This window comes from Phyllostomus hastatus, unplaced genomic scaffold (genome assembly GCF_019186645.2).
Source record: "Phyllostomus hastatus isolate PE091 unplaced genomic scaffold, TTU_PhHast_1.1 phas_scaffold_39, whole genome shotgun sequence".
Taxonomy (NCBI): domain Eukaryota; kingdom Metazoa; phylum Chordata; class Mammalia; order Chiroptera; family Phyllostomidae; genus Phyllostomus; species Phyllostomus hastatus.
The window spans coordinates 9,295,509-9,322,875 of NW_025334028.1; the positions used below are offsets into that span (position 1 = coordinate 9,295,509).

The following is a 27,367-nucleotide window of genomic DNA, read 5'->3' on the forward strand; positions in this document are numbered from 1 at the left end:
CACCTCATCTACTGTCCCCTCACCTGGTGACAGCAATGGCGGCAATCACAGGCACTTCATTTCCTATCTACTGTCTCCTAAGCAGAAAGCTGAAGCTTTGTATATTATTTCATTTAAATCCTCACAAAAACCCTTTAGGTAATTATGATTATCTTCATTTTAGAAGTGAGAAATCTGCATCTTAGGTTACATAATTTCAGAGACTGTATTTAAGGAGTTTTTTTTTACTGAGGTGAAAACACATGACATAATTTACCATGTTAATCATTTTTAAGTATAGAGTGTATTAGTGTTAACTGTAAGCACACTGTTACACAACACACCTCTAGAACACTTTCATCTTGCAAAACTGAAACTCTATACTAACTGAAAACAATTTTTTCCCCCACTCCACAGCCTGTCAACCATCATTTTATTCTCTAAGTGTCTGACTACCTTAGATACACGTAAGTGAAATCATACACTATTTGTCTCCGTGTATCAAATGTGTTTTCTAATACTTTAATAGATCTGATAGGTGCATTTACTTTAATTATTTTTAATTTGTTTGCTTTAAAATTTTTCTCCCCCAAAAAGGATTATCAAAATGATGACATATTTCCAGGCTGGGTAACAAAGGTCTATTTAAATTTTTGTTAACTGCTAATGCTATTAAAGGAATGGTGCAAGGGTGGACAAGAGGGATTTACAGGCAAGGAACACAGGAGGTAGCAGCAGCCACTAAAACCATCTTTTCTAAGTGAATTATTTATAGACTAGGGGCTTCCTGTATATAGATAGCAACAGAAGAGAATTTCTTGACATTATAAGAAATATTACTCCAAACTTAATGATTATCAATAGTTTTCCTTGCTTAGATCATTTCACAAATGTTATTGCTATATTCAAGGTAAACTTAATAGTTAAATCTGTCAGAGAAACAAACTTAATGCCTCACTCAAATGTTCCTCAAAAGGAGCGTGCAAATTCAACAAATGTGACAAGTACATGAGATAAGGACAATTTATATTAAACAACATGAAATACTATAGGAAATGGAATAGGGAAGACATCTATTTAAGGAGTGCACCTGTCTCACTTTAAACAGAGTGGTACAGATGGCCAGGTGAATAGCACCATCCATACCTGTACAAAAACTTTCTGGAGTAGTCCACGACGTTCTGCTAGAGGTAGCTCATTCTGTGCACCTCCCACTGCCTCAGGCACATGTGGAAGGTCAAAAAACAGATACAAACATTTAACCAGGGTGGAAGGCACTGACATCGTTGTCATGCAGTCCACAGTTTTCTGGAAAACAAACCAATAAATAACTGAATAGGTAGATAAACAGAAAGACAGACATAACTGTAATTGATACAGCTGAGTAAGCTCACAAATTTTAAGCCAGAAGCAAAATCACAAACTCTAATTTTAACCCAGAAAATTATGTATCAAAATAACATTGTAAGTGCCTGAAAAAATTAAAAATGAATGCATGCTGACAAATACTCATTTCTCACTTGGACAAATTTGCTTTAATTAAATATTAAAATGTGTCTGTTATTAATTATTTCATAATTTGCTATTTATTTATTAAGAGGTAACATGTTTCAAAGAACATAAGCTTTAGGATTTAGAATAAAGGAACTTAACGATGAATCTGGCAAACTAATTTTGTTGGATCTTTTTTCTCCTATAAAATGGTACATATTTCTTAGGTTAATATGAGGATTATATAAGATAACAAATGCATAGACATATTAAAAACTAAATTATATATTAGTCATCACTTTACTATCACTTTTATGTTATTTTTAGTATAGATCTGTGGGGCCAGAAGGGCATTTGAGGAATATAGCCATCACTGACCCACACACACAAATCTCTATATTATTTTCAAGGATTTCTAGAGGAAGAAATTCCTGACCTTCTTATGGTGAACATCTCAGTATTTTTAAGAAGCAGGCTATAATAATTATCAATTTTTTTCCATGGTACAATTTGTAATAAAAAGTTTAACCATGCTGGAGGTCAATAGGTTGGCACTGTCTGTTGATTAATTTATTAGCTTTTTCAACATTTACTGATGCATAGTGTGTACCAGGCAGTGTGTTGCAAGCTGGGCATGCATCCCTGTCCTTCAGGAGACTGTAGTTTACCAGCAGAAGCAGGCTCATCAATAACCAATTTAATCTCTTAAGTGTAACAGTGGTAATGTAAAAGGGAAGCATTAACAATGCTAGGGGTGGAATGAAAAAGTGTAAAAATTAAAATAAGAGGGGAAGGTACAAAGAAGGTTAGGTCATATGATACAGTATGTTTCGGGAACCTGAATCCAAAATTGCTGACTCCCGAAAAGTCATAACAGTAATGTGTAAAGTTTAGGAAGTGTTTATTATATATTGTAACAGTCATAAGGCTAAACATTTTATACTATCTTATCTTCTCCTCAAATCATCCCTATGAGGCAGATTCTATTACATCATGATTCTTACTGTACAAATAAAGGGATTGAGGCTCATCACTTACACATCCTGCCTTATGTTAGTGTTGGTTAAGTGGTTCACAGTGAGGTAGGCATCCTGTCCCCCATTCTGACTTAATTTTTATTTTGCTGGCATCAGAGACTCAATGAAGTGAAACCAACAAAGAAGTAACAGAACCAGATTTCAGAGAATTAGCGGTGGTAATGTAGATCACAAGTTAACTTATACAGAGAAGGAAGGCAGGTCTTATGATTAAGAAACAAATACGAAAAACCCTTTGAGACAGGGACTGCACTAATGCAGTAGCAAGATGGAGACAGGGAGCCTGAAGAACAATCTGTCGCAAGCTCTGGCCCCCTTCCACAGAGTCAACATCATTTTCTATCTCTAATATTCAAAACCCTCTGCTTTTCCTACAATTTGTTCTTTAGACATCCATGTCTCCACACACATCCAATGTTTGGTTTAAATGTCTGCTCATGTCTGAAATTTTCGTTTATTCCTCATCTTTCCTCCCATCTTCACCTACAAAATTTATAACTCTCACATTTCTACTTTTACAGCACTACATATACCCCACCACTGCATTTTATAGTATTATCTTCATCCACTTCATCTGTCTGTCATCTACATGTTGACTCAGAACCATGTTTTATTTGTCTCTGTATTTCACAGCTGCCAACACAAACAAAAATGTCTGCTCAAGACACAACACAAAAATTTTTTAAAGGTCTCTTTTTGCAGTTAGATTATTGATAAGCTTTCCCTTCCTGTTAAGCAAAAAGGTATAATTTTTCAATTCTCATCTTATAACTGATAGACTGTAAGTACAACTTGGAATTCGAACTGGTAACTGGCAACATTGTAATTTTATTTTATTTTTTATTTTATTATTTTTTAAGATTTTATTTTTATTTAATTTTTAGAGAGGGAAGGGAGGGAGAAAGAGAGAGAGAGAGAGAAACATCAATGTGCAATTGCTGGGGGTCATGGCCTGCAACCCAGGCATGTACCCTGACTGGGAATCAAACCTGCAACACTTTGGTTCGCAGACCGCGCTCAATCCACTGAGCTACGCCAGCCAGGGCTGCAACATTGTACTTTTAAAAGAGTGATTAGGTTTCTCTCCTGATTCTTTTCTTATACTTTTAAGGCAATCTATCCATTCATACATGTTTTAATTAAACCACATTTAATTATTTTCTACTGTGTTAGGTATTATGGTTAGGACATAGTCTTGGCTCACAATGAAGAAAGAAAAACATAGTATCTACAGAAATAATGAATAAAATAGAAATATGCCAATTGAAATTATAATTTTATATTTTATATTTAAAATTATAATTTTATACTAAACCAAACCTAATTTTGGTACAGTAATATAGAAGCATTTATAACTATCATCAACAGCAAATAAAATTGGTATATTGATAGTTGTCTGATATGGTCAGAGCTACATGAAAATAATGGGCCACTTTAGGGCTATCTGAAAGTTAGCTACTTAGGGTGAATAAACATCTCCATTTGCCCAGGACTGAGGGGGTTTCTTGGGATGAGAGATTTCTATCTCAAAACTCAGAAAATACTAGGTAAATCAGGACAAGTTGTTCAGATTCTTTTTCTGATTAAAAAAGAAAAAACAAACCAGCAAACAAAAAAGGGAAATGATGCATTCCAAATGGGAAAAAGTCCAGTTGCTACTTACTCTGAGCTAGTGACTAATTTCAGAATACAGTTACTAAGAACTATACATTGTTTCTGTTATGACAGAGTCACAGTCACCTTCATGGAGTCCATTATGAGATAAAGTGAGGTATATAAAAGCCACTCTAATTTAGACAACTGCCATTCTCAAATGTATTGACTTTGATATGTAATTAAACTCTGAAGGTTAATTCAGAAGGTTGAAAAAATTTCCTTCATCCCAAAAATATCACAGGTCAAAAATCAGGTATCCAAACAGCTCATGAATGAGTAAAAGCAACATATATCCTGACAGATGTTAAAAGCAGATTGACAGGGGGAAGAAAAAACAATCTCCAGAATAAATCAAGTGGTAAGTGGCTATATATTATACTGAAAATGGCAGCATTTGATTTTCCTTAAAAATTAGAAATATTTAAATGTATTTTTCATTTATTTATTAGCTAAGTACCCTAAGCTGAACCTTAGATGATTCTTCTAAGTCAGAGCTTCCCTAACACGAGTAACAGGATTCTTGGGCTGGGCCTGATGAAGTCAGAGTCCTGGGCTATTTATCTCCAGCCACAGGTGGTCCATCTTTTGCCCAGTGTTCTGTAGAAATGGTATCATGCTCTACGTGTGCTATGATATGACAAAGGTAAAAAACAGCTTTCTAGATTAGGCATTTCCTCATGTGTAAAATGTGTTCAGACATCAACCTCCTCACACAGGTATTGTCAGAAGCATGAAATAATATGTAATAAGAATTAGAAGAGTATAATGATTATCATAAAATCTAATTTGGAAATTAAAGTAAGTTTCATTTTACAAAATCCTGAGAGGATAAAAAAAGAGTTTGAGTTATTAAACTTGAAACCAAAGAACTCACCTGACCAGAGGATGCTAACAAATTAATTGTTGTCAGAAGCATCCAGCCTCTACTGGCTTCTTCACTCTGATTGATTTCTAGGAATTGGACTATAGCCCGACTTGCAGCCTCTATAAAACCAAAGGACAGCTTTAAGTGGGGGTTGGGGAATCACATATAAAGAGGGTTTTCGTTAAAATCTGCAAAGAAATGATCATTCACTAAGCATGTCCTTTAAATCAGACTGCTGCATGCTCTATGTCAAACATGTTAAAAAGAGCAATGTTCTCATGGCACACACAGATCTTTATAGTACTCATATATCATCATATCAGTAGGGAAGTGTAGAAGTCAACCTATATATTCTAGGAAAAGGTATGTCACAAACTAGTCAAAAGGGACATGGAAAAGGTAAAATTTGAACTAACCCTGCCTGGAAAAAAAAAGTAAAGGCATACTCTACTTTTAAAGTTGATATTAGGCTACTTTGCTCTTATGAAAGACCTGCATTAATATCTGCTGTTGCTAACCAAAAGAAATCAGAAAAAGATTTTTGCTTTTATAAAAAAAGGCAAAAGTAAACACAGTGCTCAGCATTTGTTTTTCAGGGGGCCATTATAAAGGCCAGGTCACTGAGCCAGGAGCAGTGGGAATGGCCCTGCCAAGCTCCTTCCCTGAGAACCACACTCTGCATCTCAGCATCAAGCCCCATAGCTTTGAACTGTGTCTGTGAGCAACTGTGCTTTATCTCCATTTACTCTGTGCACTTGTTAGCAAGATGTGTCTTAAGACATTGGAAAAGCCTAAGAGAGCTGTTAAGGATGTTACGCTTAGTGTAAAAGTGGATGTGGTTAAGCATTCTGATCATGGGGAACAAAACACATTGTGTGTATGTGTGTGTGTGCGCGCGCGCGCTGAACTTGCCTGCATCCAGTATTCATACTATTTGTATGCAGAGACAAAGAATCTTGAAAGGTACCAAAGTTACTATTGGTTCTGCTAGGAGTAAAGTGGTCTTTTTTAGGTGGCATCCAGTAATGAATAAAATGGGAATTCTGTTGCTTGAGTGGATTAATGGGTACAAAGCATGGTGTACATTTATATCATTCCTGCTTTTACTGTGTTTTAGTGTCATTTTAGGTTTTAGGTGTGATGCGGTATGATTTGAAAGGTTATTTTTCGGTTCTGAGAATAATCAATTTTTTTTCCATATAAATTAAAGGTCACTGTTTCTTCATGTTATACCATTTCAGTTTACAAAAGGCTTCACAGGCAAGCTCTACTTTTGGAAACAGGGAAACCTATGTATGCTTGTCTAGGAAGTGGGGGGTGGGGTAGGAAGAGAACAGACAGACTAAGAACAGTATTAAAAGAGAAGTGCAGCTAGAGGAAAGAACATAACATGTACACATCAAGATAAAGAATGGTAATAACATTGGGTTAACATTCTAGATCATCATATGTTGAGAATTAGATTCAAATATCAACAGTAGTGATAGAAAATTGATACCTATTCATGAAGGAAGATAACTAAGGTGACTCTTTAGGTAAGAGGGAGAAATGCAGTTTCTTGAGCAAAGATGATGAAATAATTACTCTAAGACTATTAACTTAGTAATGTGTATATATATGACAAACTGCGAAGGCAGAGACCAGTGATGGTGATGGGGCCAAAAAACTGGAAAGGGTGCCTTTGTGATACACACAAGTGGTGATGTGAGCAGCTGACAGTAAGAACAGAGAAATAGGGAGAGAATCATTCACAGAACTGTAATGTTTCAAGAATCTTTGAAAGTAAATTTAGTTGATTATGTTTTTAGAGATAAGGGAAAATGGATAAATCTCCAACCATATACTTAATTTCATAAGCAGAGTTCATCAATTTTTATATTGATAACCAAGATGAATTAAAGTTGTCAGAAAATAAGTCCTATCTGTTTATTCTAAATCAACTGGTAAGTCACTGATGTACACTTAACACACTTCATGGAGATGTAGAATGTAGAACAGAATTGGACTGCATTAGAGGAATTTTTTTCTTTCATTTAATGCAAATGAGATAAAAGTGTTTTATTAAAGAATTGAATGAATACAAAACTTACATGTGGTACTGTGCTGGGCATATTTTATCTTTATATACTTTCATCTGAAGGAATATTTTAATAAGAAAAAAATTTTGATTGCTTATTTTTACTGAATCTTAACTATATAACAAACACTGTTAAGTACTTCTAAATGCAACTTATTTGTTACAAGAATCATGAGTTACTCTCTATTATTATACACCTTATAATATATAAATTAAGAAATGGAGAAGGAAAATAATTTGCCTAGAGTAACAGCTAGTCAGTGAGAGAACTTACATTTAAGTCCAGACTGTCTAACCTGTAAGAGACAAAATGTAGTGATAAAAAGAATTTACTGGAAATGAGAGATGCCAACAGAAGCCTGGCTTATTTTAATATTTTGCATCTCAAACGTTGAAATTATATTCATATGTTCACTGATTTACCGTTCCTAGCCTCTCTCTAGAAAATAAACGGCAAGAGAGCAGTCTCCTTGGCTATTCACTGATGATCCTCAGTATGAAGCACATCGCTGCACTACATGGGCACTTAGTAAGTACCTGTTAAATGAGGGAATAAACCAACCTAAGTTGGTTAAAGGACACACTGAGCTCAACTTCTAATGAACATTAAGAGGTTTGGATTTATTATGAATAATAGAGATTCCTGGCAGTTTTGAAAAGAGGAGTAATAAAAAGAAAGCAATATTTAAGACTGATTAAATTGTGAAGGTTCATGAGAGAGGGGGAAAGCAAATAAAAGAATAACACTAAGAAAAACTTCTTTACTAATCATGGTTTGAGACCACTGGTAAAAGGTGACCTGCAAATTTTTCTTGCAAGCTTACAGGGGACTCTGTCATTTGATACATTACATGAGCCCTCTTTTTTTGATAGGAACTAAATGCTCATGTAAGGAAGATAACTCCTTCCCAGTTAGCTACAATGATCAATTGAAGGCTGACATGTGATGCTTTCATTTCCTAGGCTTCTTCATAATTAGGCAGCTTTGGTTTTAAATTGTATATTTCTAATTTTGTAACGTGACATCTCCAAAAAACTAACTGGAATCTTCAAGTGATAACTTCACACTTAAATCAATGTAATGAAATTCTATATCACGAAAAAAAATCATTACAAATGAACTGGTCATTACCACCTATGCTTCTCACAGACTGAGAAAAAGAGATTTTCAAGAACTAAAGTTATTTTAGGAGATAATTAAAGTTATTTTCCTGGTACAGAAGCTAGAAACCTATAGATAAGACCATTCTGAGTGAATATGATTTCCACCCATATTATTACTATTAAAACAAAATTGGACAAATACATATTTTCACTGTTATTGAATAAGTTGCCAATTATACAATGAATGCTAATGTCTATTTTGAGAACCAAAACACCAAAAATGTACTCTTGGCTTGAAGAAGTTCTACTTATTTGACTAACGGCACTTACAGTAGTGTTTTGGTTGACAATGAACATTAAAGTATTCCTCAAGAAAAATAATGGATTAAAGCTTGCTCTCCTTAGGGCACATCTACTCGAATTTCCATTTCCAGTGAATTTTCCTTCTCCTAAACTCTGAGGGTCCTCACAAGACTTGCAACCAGGGGAGCAACAGGCAGTGGCAGCTCATTCCAGGCTAACCCCCTGATCCTGTCTCCAAGGCCCCCTTTCTCTGACTCTCCAGTCAGCTGACAGCAGCCCCACGTAGGCTCTCCTCTTGCTTCTTTACCCTTAGCCCTTCCTTGTTTCCACTGTCCTGAGCTTTAATAAAGGTACTGTCAAAAAAAAAAACCTGAAGAAAAACTGTTCTGTTTGTTATTAAATATTACAATAGTTCAACCAATTACTGTTCTGAATAAATAATACATGTGAAAAAACTCTGAACAAGATCAAGACAGTATAATTATTGACAGTATCCCTTTAACAACTTTACCAACTAAATAAGTACTCTTTTTGAGAAAGTGGAGAAGACTTAAGTTACTTCAGGAATAATGTAAAATTTTATTATTTGGCTTTCAATGATATGCTATTCAATGGTATACAGACAAATATGATATTCAATGATATACAGACAAAGAAATCTGGATAAGTAGTTGTGGTTGAATGATATGGAACAGATCTAAAACTGTAACTGACAAATCCTCTATATGTAACAAAAGTATTCAGAAGAACTAATTTATTTTCACCTACTAATTTCAGAATATTGCCATTCAAAACACTTTAATGGGATCTCCCACTTTCTATTTTAAATAAATTAAGAAGCTGATTATAAAAGTATATAATATTTAGTGGTAGCTTAAAAATATATATATACTAAAAAGAAATTTTAAATTAAATTTCCATAAATCAATTTCTTAAAACTTAGAAAGAAAAACATTCCTAGTCAAAAAAAATATTGCATTAGGATCTCTTAATTTCATTTATATTCAACAACTACAAATTTAAATGATGGTTTAACTTAAAGTTATGAGTTAATGTAAAAATGTATTGTCCTATATTGCGAACTGCCAATCATTTGATTCAAGCTTTTGCTCTCACAACTGCATTTTAGTATATATAGTTAGACTCAACAATGCAGAAATGGAGTTAGAACTCATTATTAGAGCAAATAAGAATAGAATGTAGACAGTTTTAAAAGAACTTTAAGTTCCCAGTCTACATTGAGAGAATTTAAGTGAATTCCATTAGCATTCAGAACAATTTGGAAAACAAAATTTGTTAATAATAGATGCAATGCAACATTTTTTCCTTTGCAAAGTCCATTTAAAGCATAATCATTTTCCAACTTATGCTTCAGGATGACAATGTAAGACATGTTAATAGTATTATTACACTTAGCTCATTAAGAAAGATACCAAGCCCTAAACAACCCTTCCCATCCACCTCCTCCACTCCCCCAAAACCTTCCGTAAGTTAGTCAGAAACACGGGATTAGGTTCCACAAGTTCCATGCTTCTTTTGATTTGATGATGCATAACTACACCTTGGGAATAAAATTACCTGAAGGTGTTGTGGTTTTGAAATCCCTGGAGGACAGCGGGGTACAATGTTCTTCTGTTTAAAAAAAAGGCTATGTTGTCCAATGGGGATTCACTACAGTATACTAATCCCACAGCAACACGCTGCATGAGACACCAACCATACTCAGCATCACCTGGCTTCTCCATCACTGTGCTGCTGCCCACTTTTTCTTGCACCGCTAGGTTTAACAGTGGCACCTCACATGCACCAAAGTAATTAATCATAAACTAAAAATTTTTCACAGGTGGGAACTTTCTGCTTCAATGACATAAATTGACTGTGTCACCTTAAAATTAAGCAGATTGCATGTTTGAACTTAAAACTACATAAGAAGGGAAAAAATCTTAAGCTACTCCTCTTAAACAATATAGCCACAAAATTATGTGTTTTTCTCAAATTAGTTTAGAGTTACTATATATTTAACAAAAGCCACACAGAGGCAACAGTGAAGACAGAATTAAGAAAGACAGAGAACTAGAACTGTGAAGTTGCTTTGTGTGTTACAAATCAGTCTATGTACCATGTTGTATATTGACATTTCCTAAAACTTTCCATTTTTAGTAACTTCTGATAAATAGATTTAAACAAGAGAATTCCAGATAAGCATAGTTCCTACTAAGATATCTATAATTCATATTGGAGGTGATCTGATAAAAAGACTTGGTATGTGAGTAGTGACTAGGTAACAAAGAAAATAACGAGTAGTCCACACCAAATTCAGGAGTCCTGGAAAAATAATCTTGTTCTGATGCCCAACACATATAGCTATTTTTTCAAAGGAATAATAGAGGGCTCATGTCACCTGCTTTCTTGGAGAAAAATTTGAATAGTAATTGTAACAATTACCATCAATAACTTCCTATAAAATAAAAGGTTATGTGAGGAATCAAAAGTAGCCAATTTCATGGCAACAGAGGGTATATAGAATGGTGATTCCCAAGGCCTGGGAGGAAGAGCAAACAGGGAGTTCCTGATCAATGGGTCCAAAGTTACAGTTATGTAAGATGAAAAAGTTTTAGAGATCTACTGTAGAACACTGCTTATAGTTAACTGTACATTTAAAAATCTGTTAAGAGGGCAGATATAAGTTAGGTGTTTTTTACTACAATAAAAATCAATCAAACAATTTAGAAAATAAGGAAGGGGATATGAAAGAATGAGATGATTCAGGATATACCTAGATCTTGAACACACAATTTTGTGATTTTTTTTTTACCCACAAACGAAAAGAAATCTTGCCCTGGCTGGTGAGGCTCAGTGGATTGAGTGCTGGCCTGAGAACCAAAGGGTCACTGGTTCGATTCCCAGTCAGGGCACATGCCTGGGTTGCAGGCCAGGTCCCCAGTAGGGGGCACACAAGAGGCAACCACGTACTGATGTTTTTCTCCCTTTTTCTCTTCCTTCTCCTCTCTCTAAAAATATATAAATAAAATCTTTAAAAAAGAAAAGAGAAGAAATCTCCATGATACATCTGGCCAAGGTAGCTCAGCTGTTTAGACCACTGTCCCAATACATCAAGGTTGCAGGTTCAATCCCTGGTCAGGGTACATAAAAGAAGCACCCAATAAATGCATAAGTGGAACAACATATCAATGTTTATGTCTCTCAAATCAATAAATAAAAAAGAAAAATAATCCCCATGAAGGTACTTGTGATAACACTGACCAAAAGAAACTTCCAATGTTAAAGACTAAAAGTAAGAGAACAAGGATTCCCAAAGCCAAGATAATTTAAGGCAGGTTTAGGAGATATTCCAAAATTATGCTTTTCTCTCTTAAACATCAGTAAGGCTGGCTTTTCTAACACTGCTCCAATTCTCAAAGCATTAAAATGAACGAGGAGCAGAGAAATTCTATGTCAGTCAGTAAAAATTTATTGAGTGCCTAATCTGTGACAAGCATTCTTCTAGTTCCATGGTTTCCAACAGGTGTACCACAAAAAATTTTAAAACATGCAATACCTGACTATTTAGTCAGAAGCACTGACTTCTTTTCCTGTAGACTGTCAAATAAAAAAAATGACAATAGCCAAGACAGCAATAACCATCAAATATGAATGAAATCAAAATTATACAGTTTTTTTGTCAGATCAACAAAAAATATATTTTTTGGTATGCCGCAGAACTTTAGTAATTAGTTTATGTGTGCCATCAGATGAAAAAGGTTGAAAATCTCTGTTCCAAATTATACAGAAGTCATCATGACAGACAATAAAATTAAATAAATAAATGAACAAGATATTTTAGATGATAACAAAGCTCTAAAGGAAGTATTTTCAGTGACTAAATAAAAGTATACTAACTGGTATGCAGGTAGAATAGAAATGATCTATTTGAGACAGGGAGGTCAAGAAAGGTTCCTCTTACAGAGGTAAAATTCATACAAATTCAATTTAATTCCGCTGGATTCTAAAGTTAATAAATTTCAAAAGTTTAAAGCTAAAAATTACATGGAAGAACCTAATATGAAAAATGCATCTAAAAATAGCTGGGAAATAATATGTTATCGATGAGAAGGGTAGGTAAAGGGTACAGGGGGCTCTATGAGTTAGGTTTATAACTTCCTGGGAGCCTGTAATTACTTTAAAATGAGAAGTTTTAAAAAACATATATAGTTATTACTATAAATTACAGTGAGACATCTACTTCACTTAGGATACTTTTCATTATTTCTCAAACATTGCCCTATGGATATAAAATTATAAAGGAATTCAGGAAAACAAATTTCTGACACAGAAAAAGGTTTTCCTACAAACATGCAGGCTAGGTACTCACAAACAGAGCAACAGAGAAGTAAATAAAGTTCTGGGAATTTTTTTCTAATCTAGGAATACCATTGAAGAAACAAAATGCAATGACAGGAGTCAACTTGTGACAGAGAAATCTGCCTTATTTAAAATAGCCGAATCAGTATAAAACACGTATCTTCTGTTTCAGACCACCTTATCATTTCCACAGAAGGAACTGAAATCAGGAAAGAAAAAAGGATGCAAAGCAATTTGGAGACGAGGCGGGAGAAGACAGGGCAGGAAAGTATCCTGACAACTTTCATTAGACCTCCTTCGAGAACTGCAAAGATAATTAAAACTGTCACACTTGAAAATCCATACATCAATTCATATAATGTAATGCTTCTGAATAAGGGATTTTGTCCTTAATCTAAAAACATTTAATGGCTGTTGCTCCAAAGACCTCATAATTGGCTCCAGTGAAAGATAAAACATTGAGACAAGCATTTACCTGTTTTCTCCTGAAACCCCACAACTATGGCCTGAAATGTGTCCCTCCCAGAATTCATAGGTTGAAGCCCTAACTCTTAATGTAATGGTATTTGGTGATGGAGCCTATGGAAATTAATTAAGTATAAAAGAGGTCATGATGGGACGAGTGCCCTTGTAAGAAGGGAGGCCAGAACTGTCTCTCTCTCTCTCCTACATGTGAGGCCACATCCAGAAGATGCCATCTGCAAACCAAGATCACAACAGAAACCCATCAGCTGACACTGGGATCTAGCCTTTCAGACTCCAGAACTGCAAAAAAAAATTTCTGTTGTTTAAGCCACTGGTCTATGGTATTTTAATGTCAGCTGGAGCATGCTAACAGACCCACTAAAATAGTTGTAGAGGGATTTTTTAAAAAGCATAAACCTGTAAAGACAAAGAGAATAGTAAAGATAAAAACAATTTTGAATACTAAAATAGTACAGAAGCTAATGGTAATTGACTTAGTAAATTCTAGAATCTTAAATTAAATGCAGGAAAAACAACTAAACTATAATAGAACTACCATGCAGCTCAGGAATTGGCACTAGCTACCTTTCTTTGGAAGCAGAGGTGATGGGAAATGGTACACAGAGGATTGGGGAAAGTACTTTTGCGAGCAGCTGGGAACACAGTGCAACATACAAATCATGTATCTTAGAAATTTACACTTGAAAATTGTATGACCTTGTCCACCAATGTCACCCAATAAATGTAATGAATGGAATGAATGAATGTCATTCTGTAGAATGAGTAAACAGGTTTTTTTCTTTTTAAAAAGCAGCTAGACCCCAGATCCTCACTACAAAGAGGGCACTAGATTGGAGGTTTATTCACTGCAAAGAGTAAGTGACAGTGTTTGGGGTGGTGGAGGGATGATAGCACATCAGGCACAGCTGTAGGCTCAGGGAGATAAAGCAAAAACTCATGTGCTGAATGCTCAGGGTCCTCAGACCTTTCCTCTCCTTGGCTTCCAAAATGTTCAGAATCATACATATATGGTCTAGGTAAAGACTAGATATTCTTCTCTGGGGACTCTGTCTAGCCAGGGAAAGATGGCCAACAAAATGGCCCACAAGGATCACCCTGGGCTGATGCCCAGAGTTGCAAATTCTACCCATAATTACAAAGCTACCCAGCAGCTTTCTATCCATTCTTATACAGGAGCAGATGGCCAAGGATGAGATATGTGAGGACATTCTCCAACATAAGAAACAAGGGACAGAAACAAATTAACAAAAAAGGGCAACCTTAAACAGACTACGCAGGGACATGAAACTATGAAAACAAAAAATGAAAAACAAAAACTCAGCTAAGAGAAGAGAATCCATAACAAAACAAAACACCAATAAAAAAGAAAAAAGTCTTAGAAATTAAAACTATAATGTCACAAATAAAAAAAAATTCCACAGAAGGAATGGATGGTAAAAACTGAAGGGCTCTCTTAGCAAGCAGGGTAAAAAAACAAAGATAGAAAATAAGCAACGAAGAAAAGAAAATGAGAGTGTCTTACAGGTACCTCTGACTAGAGAGAGAAAATAGATGGGAGAATATTATTATTTAAATAATTCATGAAACTTCCCCCAAATTAAAGGATATGAATTCCTAGATTAAGAAGTACGGCGCATAGTGCACAAATACGGGTCTACTCCAAGGCAGGCTATCATAAAATTTTAGAACCGAATGGCCAAAAAATGGATCCTAAGTGCTTTTATAGAAAAAAAAAAAGGACACAGAAAAAGAATTAAGTATCCAGGAAGCTTCATTTCTCAACAGTAGCATAGGCATCTAGAATATGCTGAGAAATGATTTTTAAGTTCTGAGAAAAAATGATTTCCAACCAAGAGTCCGATACCAGCTGAAAGGAGGATAAATATAATGTAAGCTGCAAGATTTTCCAATATGACCCTGAGCATTCACCCTGGGCTGCCTGGAGAAAGACCTAGATAAGGCCCCTTCCACCCCCTTCACTGACCATGTCCTCAGAGGTGCTGCACCTGAGCTCAACTTCCCATGACACTGGTAGCTCCCACTCCCTGGTAGGAGGGTCTGTAACTTCCCCTAGACCCAAAGTCTTCTGGGGCTAAACAGCTAGCATTCTCAAACAACTCCTATAAACATCCAGCAAGTGCTCAAGGAGTCTAGATGACAAGCAGTTTGTTTTCTCACTGATAAAACTGCATTCATGTTTATACTTTGTGTTTGGGGAGACCTCCCAAGCACACTTTTCTGTGAGATAGTGAGGGTGGTGGACTCGTGCCTTCTAGTTTCCACTTTCTGCAGGAAAGCCACAGTACATGATGTGATGGGATTCGTGTCAAGCCTTGGTATCTGAAAGGCTGTTAGCCAAATGGCATCACCTTCTTTAGTGACAATGGAGGAACTCAGCTTACTCAGCAACAGTCAAATTTTCATTCATGGGATTTCTGTAAACAAACGAAAAAATCCCCAAACCAAAAATGATAATTCCCCTGCATCCTTTCTCAGGAAGCTTCTGGAAAAGATGCTTTACCACTTAATTTGGAAAAAAAAAAAGATGACATCAGATTCAGGAAAGAGAGACTCTATCTCAAAGAAGTGGTAAGGCATCCCAGGATGACGTGAGTGGGAATGTAAAATGACAGCTGTGCAGATGGCCTAGACAGCACCTACTGTAGACTAAAGCAGCCAGGAGATTCTGCAAAAGCTGTGTGCAAACAGATGAACTGACAGAATGTCTCATGTCTTCAATCCTATTGAGGAGAGATTCACAAAAAACGGGAATAAGAGATGAATGTGTAATAAAAATGTAGAAAAGTAGTAAAAATTAACTAATTACTAAGTCTGATGGAGGCAAGGGAGAAGTTTTCAAGGACAGAAAAGTAATCATAGCATACTGCATGGCTCATCTTAGAATGGTGTTTTCCCATTCCCAGCCAGGAATCCTGACCTAACCAGAACTGGGGCACAGCAGCACTGCAGGGGCACAGGAAGTGTCTGTGGGGCCACAGCAGTGAGCTGAAGAGAGTCAGTCTCATTCTCCTGTGAAAAGTCAGAAGACAGGATCAAAATGTTAATCAAGAACACACACTATAAATGTTATTTAGAGAGCGAAATAAATATCGAAAAAAAGTTAAGTGTTCAAAAACTACTTCCTGTCAGGAGTGAAAAATGGAGATGAACCAGGATGATAGAAGGGACACGCTGTTTTTAATTAACCCTTTAACTATTTGGCCCTCAAAATTATGTGCCTATATTAATTTTAATAAAAATAAAAACAAAAGATTTTATAACAAAGGCAATTATCATTATTAGTGAAAAAATAATAATTTGATGGGTTGAAAAGATAAGTGATTTTCCCAAAGAGACATTAAAAACAGAACTTAATCAATTTCTCGGCCTAATGCTTCAACAAGAAAGCTATCATTCAAACAACCAGCAAAAAATCCAAAAATAACAAAATAAAATAAAATAAAGATAAAATCCCTCAAACATATTGCTAATTTAGAAAATGACTAATGGTAATTAAAATCAAGAAAGCTTATTTTAATCTTGGGCAGAAGGAAAGATACTTTATAAGTTTAAAATGAACTAATTATAAAAAAGAATAGTATTCAGGCAGCATTCATAAAAGGCCTAGTGTATGTGAAGCATTGTGGTAAAGACTATAGGTCACATAGACACCCCTAAACAGTTTATGGTCAAATAGGAAAATAAAGACACATACCCAAATACTACTCATGGGAGTTGAGAAACAAAAAGTAGTTCAGAGGAGAAAGTTGTTTTTTCTCTGAATAAGGAAAACAAGAGACAGCCAATCAAAAAGGTGTGACTTAATCCAAGCTGGGAAGATTCAGACATGCTGAGATGGGAAAGATTCTCTTTACTGGGTAAGGCATCATAAGAAAAGAATAGAAATAAGAGCATAGATGAGTTTGGGACTCCAAACAACTTGGTTTGGTTGAAATATAGAAAAGGAAACAAATTAAAAAGTGCAGGCTAGAAAAAAAAACACATATGGCCAGTTTCTGGGTTTGCCTTAAATGTCATGCTAAGAATTTGGATTTTGTTCAGAAGAAAACAGAGTATTGTTGAAAGGGTTGGGGAGAGGGTGGTAGAGGTCCAAGGAAAGTAGCCTTGATACAACTAATCTATTTAAAAGATATTGAAACCAAGAGAAGAATATAACTTTAAGAATGTGAATGAGACAAGTAATTCTAGAATCAGGTCAACTTTCTATTTAATTTAAGTAACACTTTTACCAAACTGTCCAGTCAAATAAATCAGTTTTTGCTGGTTTCTGTAATAATACCTGTAGATTTGTTTGATGCTCTCCTTCGAATTTCTGTTACCATCAGTCGTGAAACTTGTGTTGTGAACTGCAGAAGATCAGAAAATTTTTCTGTCATTGTATTTGGCGGAGCATTTCCAAAAACCTGTGAGTGGAGAAAAAAATTTTAATAAAGCATTGTCAACTTTTTTCTTTTATTCTGTGCATCTTGAAGTATGGTATGACTTGTAAGTCAGGTTACAAAATATATGCTTAAACAGTTTCTTTGGATCTGAATATATGTTTAAAAATACAACTCTCAGTAAATCACATCTAGCCACATTTTCTAATACATATTAATTTGTTGAATGATTAAATAAATATAATCTAAAAGTCAAAGACTAGTTATCTATAGAATTTGAATCAATCTACTTTAGAAGCTTTAGAAAATACAATGTTTCTATGAAAAAATCTAAATTAGGAAATTAAGATTATTTGATGGTACACAGATAACATTAGATAACATAACATAGTGAAAAGCAAAGACTTACCTACTATTACTAAGTTCTAGGCTGAGTAAATAAAGAATTCACTAACCTCATCTTATATCTCAGAATTTCTAAATCTAACAGCAATTAATTCCCAAAACAAGACTGGCAGGGCAAAGACTAGAATGAAGAGAATGAGAGGGTCAGAATCTTCCTCATCTGAGTATGTCCAAATCTTCCCAGCTTGCAATAAGTCACACCTTTTTGATGGACTGTTTCTTGTTTTCCTTATTCAAAGGAAAAAACCTTTCTGCTATGAACTACTTTTTGTTTCTCAACCCCATAAGTGGTATTTGGGTCATGAAATAAATTTCTCTTCCTCAGAAATCTAAGACAAATGAACTTCAGAATAAATCTTAAAGATAAACCAATACAGATTCAATAAGAGAATAGAAAATAAAACCTGGGCCCTGGCTGGGTAGCTCAGCTGGTCAGAGTAAGGTTGCAGGTTTGATCCCCGGTCAGAGACAACAAATCGATGTCTGTCTCCCTTCCTTCCTCTCTCTCACAAATCAATAAATAATAATAATAAAAGAAAACTAGATGGACTGTCATAGGAAAAGAAATGATACTATAATGGCTATGTACGTGGACATATTCTAAAACAGTTTCAATAATGTTTTTTATAATTAAAAGGAAATTCGGTGTCTTCTAAAAGTATTATGATAGCTCTCTATTACAAAACAAATTGCACCATGTCTTGTATGTTCATATGTGATTACAAAGGGAAGAAACCTCTCTCATTCATCTTTGTATTCCCTACCAAGCTAGCACTCTGCCTTTCATTTGTTCCCTAAATATGGCTGTTCATTTATGTGTTCAGGTAGCATTGAAGGACATGAACTATAACATGAGAATATAAACTAAAAGAAAGGAAAAAAAAAGCAAATAAAAGACCAAGACTAGGGAATGGACTAGAAAAAAACATTAAATAAAAATCTAAAACTAAAAAACTATATTTGCCATGTTTTAGTCATGAATTTGGTTTATAAATACAAAAGAGAAAACCTAGTCAATCATATGGCTCACAATGTCCTTAGGAAAGAAAAATATGTATTTAAGGAAGTACCTCTATTCTTCATACTATACAACTTTTCTTCCAAAGAGCCTAATAAAAAGATCCAAATTATAATGTAATATCTTGTAATAGAAATATTCCTTACATTCTTACAATAGATACTGTGTTTCTTATAACCTCCTTCAAATTGAACTGCAAGTACTAAAAACATAAAAAAACCCACAACAATTCAATTCTACAGGGTATACTTTTGTCCAGGTATGTAAGTCTGTTCACTAACATAACACAGGGGTAATTATAAATGATTTCAAAGAACAAATAAACAGTTCTTTTCTTATAATCCTTGTCCTAGGACACATCTATTAATTTTAGAGAGAGAAGATGATGGAGGAAGAAAGAGGAAATGGGAGGGAGGGAAAAAAAGGGAGATTATTTGATGGTAATAATCAAATTATTGATTTGTCTGAGGGAGGAAGAGAGAGACATTGATCAGCTGCCTCACACATGCACCCCAAAGAGGAACCAAACCTGCAACCTAGGGTATGTACCCTGACCAGGAATTGAACCCTCCACCTTTCAGAACATGAGACAACACTACAACTAACTAAGCCATAGCAGCCAGAGCAATAAGCAGTACTTTTCAAGATCTCAATAAATTGTTTTTCTTCTAATATTTTGATAAATGTTGTAGGTTTACAGTTAACCTGTGTGTCACCTGTTAAGGAAGATTCACATTCTTTAACAAACTGTAGATACATTAGAAACTGAGAGACGAAACAATAACACTTGCATGAACTGCCATTTTACCTCTACTCACAGATGAGTGTGTAACTGTTTAATGAAGGCATTTATAAAACAAATGTGTATTTTGCTCAGGAAATTATTAGGCCTTTCATCAAACTAATTTAGACATATAGTAGGTAAACATTTCTATTACCAAGAATATATTGATATATATTTTGCTCTTAAGAATTAAGAGCTATTTTGTTCCTAAGCATTATTAAGACAACTTCATAAATTAATAGATCATGTCTTAGAAGATATAAGGATATGGTTATTCAAGCAGTCTTTCATGCTGGGTGAATAATAATGCTGTTAAAAATGCAAGTAACTTTTCACACAAATCCTAACATTTACTGCTTTATTTTCATATGAAAATTTTTTCAAAAGGTAAGTCTTACTTGAATTGACCAACTCAAAATCAATATTATGGAAGACAATGTTGTATTTGCTAATCTGAAATGACATAAACAATTTTTAGTCTAGGGATCTAACAGTACTAATGATTGATTCATTCTGTCATTTATTCAGTCATAAATATGTACTGTCTCCTAAATATGTCAGGCAATGTTTGGAATCATAATGTTTGGGCTCTGGATAGTGAGAAGAGTTGTGCTAAGACCTCAAAGTGGACATGAAATTTTTAGGGCAGTTGAGGAATCGAAAGGCTGGTGAGGCTGGATGTTTTAAATGAGAAGGAAAATGATACGAGATGAGGTTGGAGAGGTATAGGGACTAAAACACAGATCTGACATTTTAGATAATACTAAATACATAAGGTAGCAAAGGAAAGTGATTTTTTTGGTGACTGAAATCAGCATTTAAATCTAAGAATATTAGGTATGTATATACCACCTTTCACAAACAGTGGTATTTCTTAAAAACACACAATGCTTCCACCATGTAGTTAAGTGTGCGCCGTAGAGGATGGAGCATGAAGCTGGGAATCAGGAGGCTTAGATTCTCCTCTCCTCAGGGACTACGGGTCAAATTTTTGGGGTTTTTTTTTTTTTTCCATTTCTTTATCTGTCAAGGGAGAGAACAGAACAAGAGACTGGTAGGTGATATATTCAACTCAGAAGGGATAATTCCATAAGAGATATGTGACATTCATAACTCAGATGAAAATAAAAACAGTACTGAGGAACAAACATGCCTTCTAGCAAATTCAATAAAAATAATTACCATATAATGATCATTTGCCATCTGCCTAGCACTATTCAAATACTTGACATGTGATATCATGTAAAACTCATAAAATCTTATACAGTATCCTCATTTCACACATTTTAAAAAAGTAAGTGTTAGAGGAGTTAAACAATGTAAGCCTGGAGGTGCTGGAGCCAGAATTTTAAACTAGGCCTGTCTGGTCCAAAGTCCTGCTCTTAATCACTCAGTACTACATCACCTCAATTAAACTTCACCCGAACCCTACCACTGTAACTCTGCAACGTCCACCTTAAGAGAACAACATGGTTTGATTTGATTTTAGAAGGGTCATTTTTAATATGCATTCAAATAAATTTCAGAAAATTTCCTGGTACCTCCAGTAAACATTTCTGGCGTACTCAGAAAGGACAAATTAATGGTGATATCTAATGTAGCATGCATAAAGTAGAGGCTTGATATGCATTTGTTACAGAATGAAACCATTCAATAAAAACCAATTAACTATGACTAACAAAAAAGGTTGGAATCTTCCCTGGCTGGCATAGCTCAGTGGATTGAGTGCGGGCTGGGAACCAAAGTGTCCCAGGTTCAATTCTCAGCCAGGGTACATTCCTGGGTTGCAGGCCATAACCCCCAGCAACCGCACATTGATGTTTCTCTCTCTCTCTCTCCCTCTCTCTCTCTCTCCCTCTCCCTCTCTCTCTCTCTCCCTCTCCCTCTCTCTCTCTCTCTCTCCCCCTCCCTCCCTTCCCTCCCTAAAAATAAATAAATAAATCAATAAAATTAAAAAAAAAAAAGGTTGGAATATTGAAAGTTTTCTAAAATGCTGTCTTCTGTTTCCTAAATACGGTGTATGTCATATCTAAAATAAGTTACACAGTGCGACCTCCATTAGTTCTTAAATAATTGCAATATAAAACAGACTTTAAAAATTAATAAAGTGTAATTGTGTTATTTTTATCTTATAAATGAACTAAGGTTTCTTATCAATTAATATAAATAATTAGAGAAACATTTATCTTATACTCTTCCTATTTCTCAGAAGGACCACTGACTTAGGGGAAAAGAAACAAGACTCCTTCCCTCAGTTGCCTCTCTCCTTCCTCTCTTTTGGGATATGCCTGCCTCAGAAGAACACACACTCTCATTTGCTCTGGGTGCGGCCTACAACTGTCCCTTTCTATTTCAAGGGTAAATTTAGTCCTTTGTTGCACAGACCTTTTCTCCAATATCAACTGTACTGGTATTATGTAATAAGTATTAAAGCTGTATATATGTAAATAGTTCACCTTCTGACTCCTATCTTGTCTCTCATTTGGTTCTAAACTTGAATCTCCTTTCTCTAAAGCCAACAACTTAAAAAGTAAAGGTCATTTGTAAGAGACAAAAAAACAGTTTTCAACTTAGATACTTCTCAAATATAAATTAGAATTTAAAAAGCTAGGGGGGTTTCTAAAAGAAGATCTAATTAGCAAAGAGTACATTTTAAAGTACACAGTAAAGTATGATAACATCCACCAAAGTAATTAACAACAGCAGTTACTATTTAGATGACTAAAATGCTATTCTTTTTTAATAAATTTAAATCAAGTATTTTCTTTGTAAGCTTTTGTTCTTGGGACTAAAGGTTAATTATTTTTTAACAATGCTGGGTAAGTACTACTCAGCTATTCTCAGTCTCCACAATAACCCTTCAGTTTGAGAGGCAGGACAGCAGCAGTCTCCTTGCAGGACTGTGAGGAAGATCACAGGAGGCAGCTGAAGAACCCAGCATGAGATCTGGCCCAGAAAAAGGGCTCAACATATGTCATTTCTCAACCTGTGCCTCTTCAAAGCAAATACCACACACTGAAATAACACTACCGACCACACTTTAAAAATAATTCTGGAGATAGATGCCTATGTCTAACAGTAATAGTAATATGACTTATTTACTATTTGGCATGAAACAAGCAAAGTCTCAAAAGTGAACAGTGCAATTCCTTTTTAGCAATCATAGTTAGAGCTCTTGAGCCATAATGAGCTACTCATTTATCAAAGCTATTTCTTACTAGTAGAGAATGTTCATGTATAAATGGTTAAATATTGAATAAATATGGCCATCTACTTAAAAAATTCAGTGGATGTGAGGGCTTATATAAGTATTCTTTTAGGTTAATGATAACCCAGTGAATATAATATATATCTTTTTATTTGGTCACAATGGCACAAAAATAACTTCCTATCTTTTTATTAGTTAAGAGATGACTGAACCTTTATGATATTTCACTCATTATATTAGAGATGAAAGGCAATACATATGTTTTTCATCAGCCAATTAAAAACTTTTGACTTAAAAGAATTTAATAGTTAATGAGACTTATGACAACTTAGAATACAAGAAAATGAAGTCAAACTGTCTAAGCAAGAGAGGATAATCACTAAAGCATCTCAAATATACTCTTTAAAGAAACATATCTGTACAATTATTCTATCCTAATACTTGAATTGGCTGTAGAAACCTAACTAATGAAATAGATGGGATATGTATCTAGGATATTACTTATTAATTTATGTTAATAGAACAAAACAACAGTTGTCCTAACCACTCTAAATATCACCTTTGTAAGTGTTTGTAAGTTTGAGAGAAGGAGATTATCTAAAAATACTCAGCCAACAGTATATAAACAAAATGAAACAATAGAAAAACTTCCTAGAATTCCAAAAAAATTAATGACTGGTTACCTCAACAGGGCTTGAAAAAATGTTTTTGTCCACAATCAGTTCTCTCCCGTTTCCAAAAGTGCTATTTTAAATCTTACCCCCCCTTTCCTCATGTTCCGATTCTCTATTTCCTCCCTCTACCATTCTTAGTCTCTTATTTTATAGATTAAAAAAATGAACATCCTCGCCCTGGCTGGCGTAGCTCAGTGGATTGAGCGTGGGCTGGGAACCAAAGTGTCCCAGGTTCAATTCCCAGCCAGGGTACATTCCTGGGTTGCAGGCCATAACCCCCAGCAACCACACATTGATGTCTCTCTCTCTCTCTCTCTCTCTCTCTCTCCCTCCCTTCCCTCCCTAAAAACAAATAAATAAAATCTTTTAAAAAAAGTATTTAAAAACATAAATATTTAAAAAAAAATGAACATCCTCTAAATGGATTGTTTCCATCCTCTATTCTTACTCTACCCTATCTAACCCCATAGGTGTCTTGTGAACTAGTCTCTCTTTTACCATGCTCCTTCCTTTTACTTCTGCTCTTCTGCCTTACCAGCCCAGCAAAATCTCAATCCCAATAAATGTCTGCTTTCTCCACTCTTTAATGTATCTATCTGTCCTCTCTAATTTCTACACACACCTTGCTGAGTCCCTGGCAAGAGAAAAATCACACACAAGACTGGATAAGATCTGTTGTAAATTTATTATCGCCAACTTCCACTGGACCCTCTTTTATCATTCCTTTTCAACTATCTCATTCCCTTTCATTAACATTCCAAACCACCACAATTTCTTTAAATCCCTTAGTCAACCTACTTCCTCAAGACTCTTAACAGACCACATCTCCTGTTGACAACTACAGGAAACAGGTTATTAAGCAAGATCTCATTCAACTTCCCACCATCTTAACTACAAACCCATGTTTGCACCCAACAAAATACAGGGTGGGGCAAAAGTAGGTTTACAGTTGTGAGTACTCAACTCAGAGTTAATAGAAAGTAGGTTTACAGTTGTAAGTACTCAGAGTTAATAAAACTATTGTAATAATCATAGCCTGCATGTCTTTTTCAATACAAACAACTGTAAACCTACTTTTACCCCACCCTGTATCCTTTCTCCAGGATGAGGTAGGTCTCTTTTTCCCACTGGAGGCTCAACCACCCATCTGAAATATGAGTCCATGCTCTCCTCCCTCAATCAATTTTGATCTCTCTTGAAAATTTCCAAACTTTCCCCCCTGCTGGTTTCTTCCTTTCTCTTTATGAGCATGACTACATCTTTCCCACCTTAAAAACCAAAGCGAAACAATAGAAACATACAAACACCCTTTTATTGCCAAATTCACTTCTACCAATCTCTTTTGCTCTCCTTTCTTTCAAATTTCTCTGAGCCAAGTATATATTTACTGTCTCTTTTTATCTGCCTTCTGGCTCCATCATTCTAGTAACATCTAAACTGGCAAATCTCAAGAACATTTTTCAGTCCTCATTGTACATAACAGTGTTAACTGCTCTCCTCCTTGCAACTTTTATCTCAAGCTCTATAACCACCCTCTCCTGATCCTTTTTGTACTGCTGGGACCAGCTCCTATTCTGTATCCTTTATGGGTTCCCCTTCTTTCATTTAACATTCATATTCTCCATGGTTCATCCTTACCTTGCTGCCCTTCTCACTTAGCAGTATGAACCATTAGTAATCTTTTGTCCCCCTCCGGGGTTTCAATGACCACATCTTTGCCAATGAGTCCCCAAAATATGTGCCCAGCCAACTCCTTTCTAACTGTCTATTGAATACCTTTGCCAGGGAAGCTCACAAATCATTCAGACTCCATGCCCCATACTGAATCTATCCCCTAAAACTTTCTTTCTCAGAAACTGGGAAACATCTACCCAGTTTCCCAAATTAGAAACCACAGAGAAAACCTTGTCTTGGCCCCTTCTACTCGCTTATTCTATTGCTTACAATACTTCATTGGCTCTGCATGCCTCCAGGGAAAGGATGAGTAAAAGTATACCTCCTATCCATCTTGACAGTCTTATTTTTTGCCCCTCCCTGATATAAAATCAACTCCATGGCATACTTATAGACACCAGCACATATTAAAATGTTTGTTGCCTTTTACCTTGACTCATGCTTTAACTTCTTCCATAATTACCTTCTTGGTTAATTTAGCCCAGTTAATTCCAATCTGGCTAATGCTTAGAATTCTATTACATTCTTGAGGGAAGCTTCCCTTCCCTGTCCCCCACACTTTGAGACAACTCTCTTTGCAGGGCTGCTATATCTTCCCATGTCTCTGATGCTACATTTCTTTGTTGTTGTTATATTACCTGTTGTTGTGCTTACTTCTTCTCCAGCACAATTATATGTTTATCTCCCTCATTACACTTTAGCTTCATAAGATTAGACTATGTATGGACAATTATCATCACACAGCTGAAGGTTACTCTGGCATGAAAGAAAATAACATACACCAAAAAAGAAGAAAAAAAGGAATTTGGAAAAATAACAATGTAAGAACCTTAAGAAACATTTTTAAAACTTTTAATATTTTCAGAGGGATGTCCTACACAGTTTCAGATACTACACAGTTTTAGAAGAATAAAAGGAAGGATTCAAGGAAAATAAAATATAACATAAGGTTAACCTAGAAGAATTAACATGACTGATAAACAGTTCCAGAAAAGGAAACATAAAACAATGGGGAGGTTAACAAAGAAGTATTTCAAAATATTTCCCCAGGGTTAAACTTTTTTGATTAAGAAGAGTCATCATGAAGCCTCAGTAAAATTTTAAAATACTAAGAAAAAAAAGCCTAGAAAATTTCAGGCAAGAACACTAACACATAGAGAATAAACAACATAGAGACAGGGTGAGACTGGAAGGGAGACAATGAGTCAGAGATGGGGTAGAGACAAAGGCATCATCACAGGGAGAGAAACAGATTCAAGGGAGGCAGGGAGTGAAGGGAAAAGATAGAGATGGAGAGAGAGAAACGAGAATCAGAAGAGACAACAAAAGAGGGGGAGCAAGAGAGACAGGGAGAAAAACAGATAGTGGGGGGAGCAAAAGACAGACGTGGGATAAAGACAGAAGGCATAGAAAGAGAAGGAAAGGCAGAGTTGGGGATAGAGACCAAACAGGGAAGGGAAAGAGAAGCAGAGATAGAAGGAGAAAGAGACAGAACAAGAGCAAGAGAAATAGGGAGATAGACAGGGAAGAGAAAGACGGGAAAGAGAAAGAGGAATGTGAGGGAGAGAAAGACAGAAATGGGAGAGAAAGAGAAATAGAGACATGCAGAAAAGACAGAAATGAAGACAGTTATAATATGAAGTCTAGAGGAAACAAATTCTATAAAAGTGGAAAAATAATGGTGGTATACTACCTGTAGTCCATCCATGAATACTATTTACTCCATGATCAGTAAAGGATAAACACAAAATACTGTTTAAACAAATGGTATACTATATGGAAATGATAAGGAGGGTGATATGTACTAGTTTTTATATTCCTCAGTAGGAAGTCAATTAAGACTG

General features: G+C 35.3%; 1 protein-coding gene across 8 annotated transcripts in view; it reads right to left on the reverse strand.

The window, feature by feature from the left end:
- The window catches only part of WDFY3 (WD repeat and FYVE domain containing 3), a 271,299-nt gene that overhangs the window by 148,890 nt on the left and 95,042 nt on the right, over positions 1 to 27,367 (reverse strand). For 6 of the 8 annotated variants that reach the window (XM_045820300.1, XM_045820297.1, XM_045820299.1 and 3 more), the window contains 4 exons: positions 17,661 to 17,784; positions 10,091 to 10,144; positions 5,038 to 5,147; positions 1,126 to 1,287 (listed from right to left, as the gene is read on the reverse strand). In XM_045820300.1, the coding sequence (XP_045676256.1) occupies positions 1,126 to 1,287; positions 5,038 to 5,147; positions 10,091 to 10,144; positions 17,661 to 17,784 (450 nt within the window). The remainder of the gene's footprint in view (positions 1 to 1,125; positions 1,288 to 5,037; positions 5,148 to 10,090; positions 10,145 to 17,660; positions 17,785 to 27,367) is intronic. The other 2 variants (XM_045820302.1, XM_045820298.1) reach the window with 1 other exon arrangement.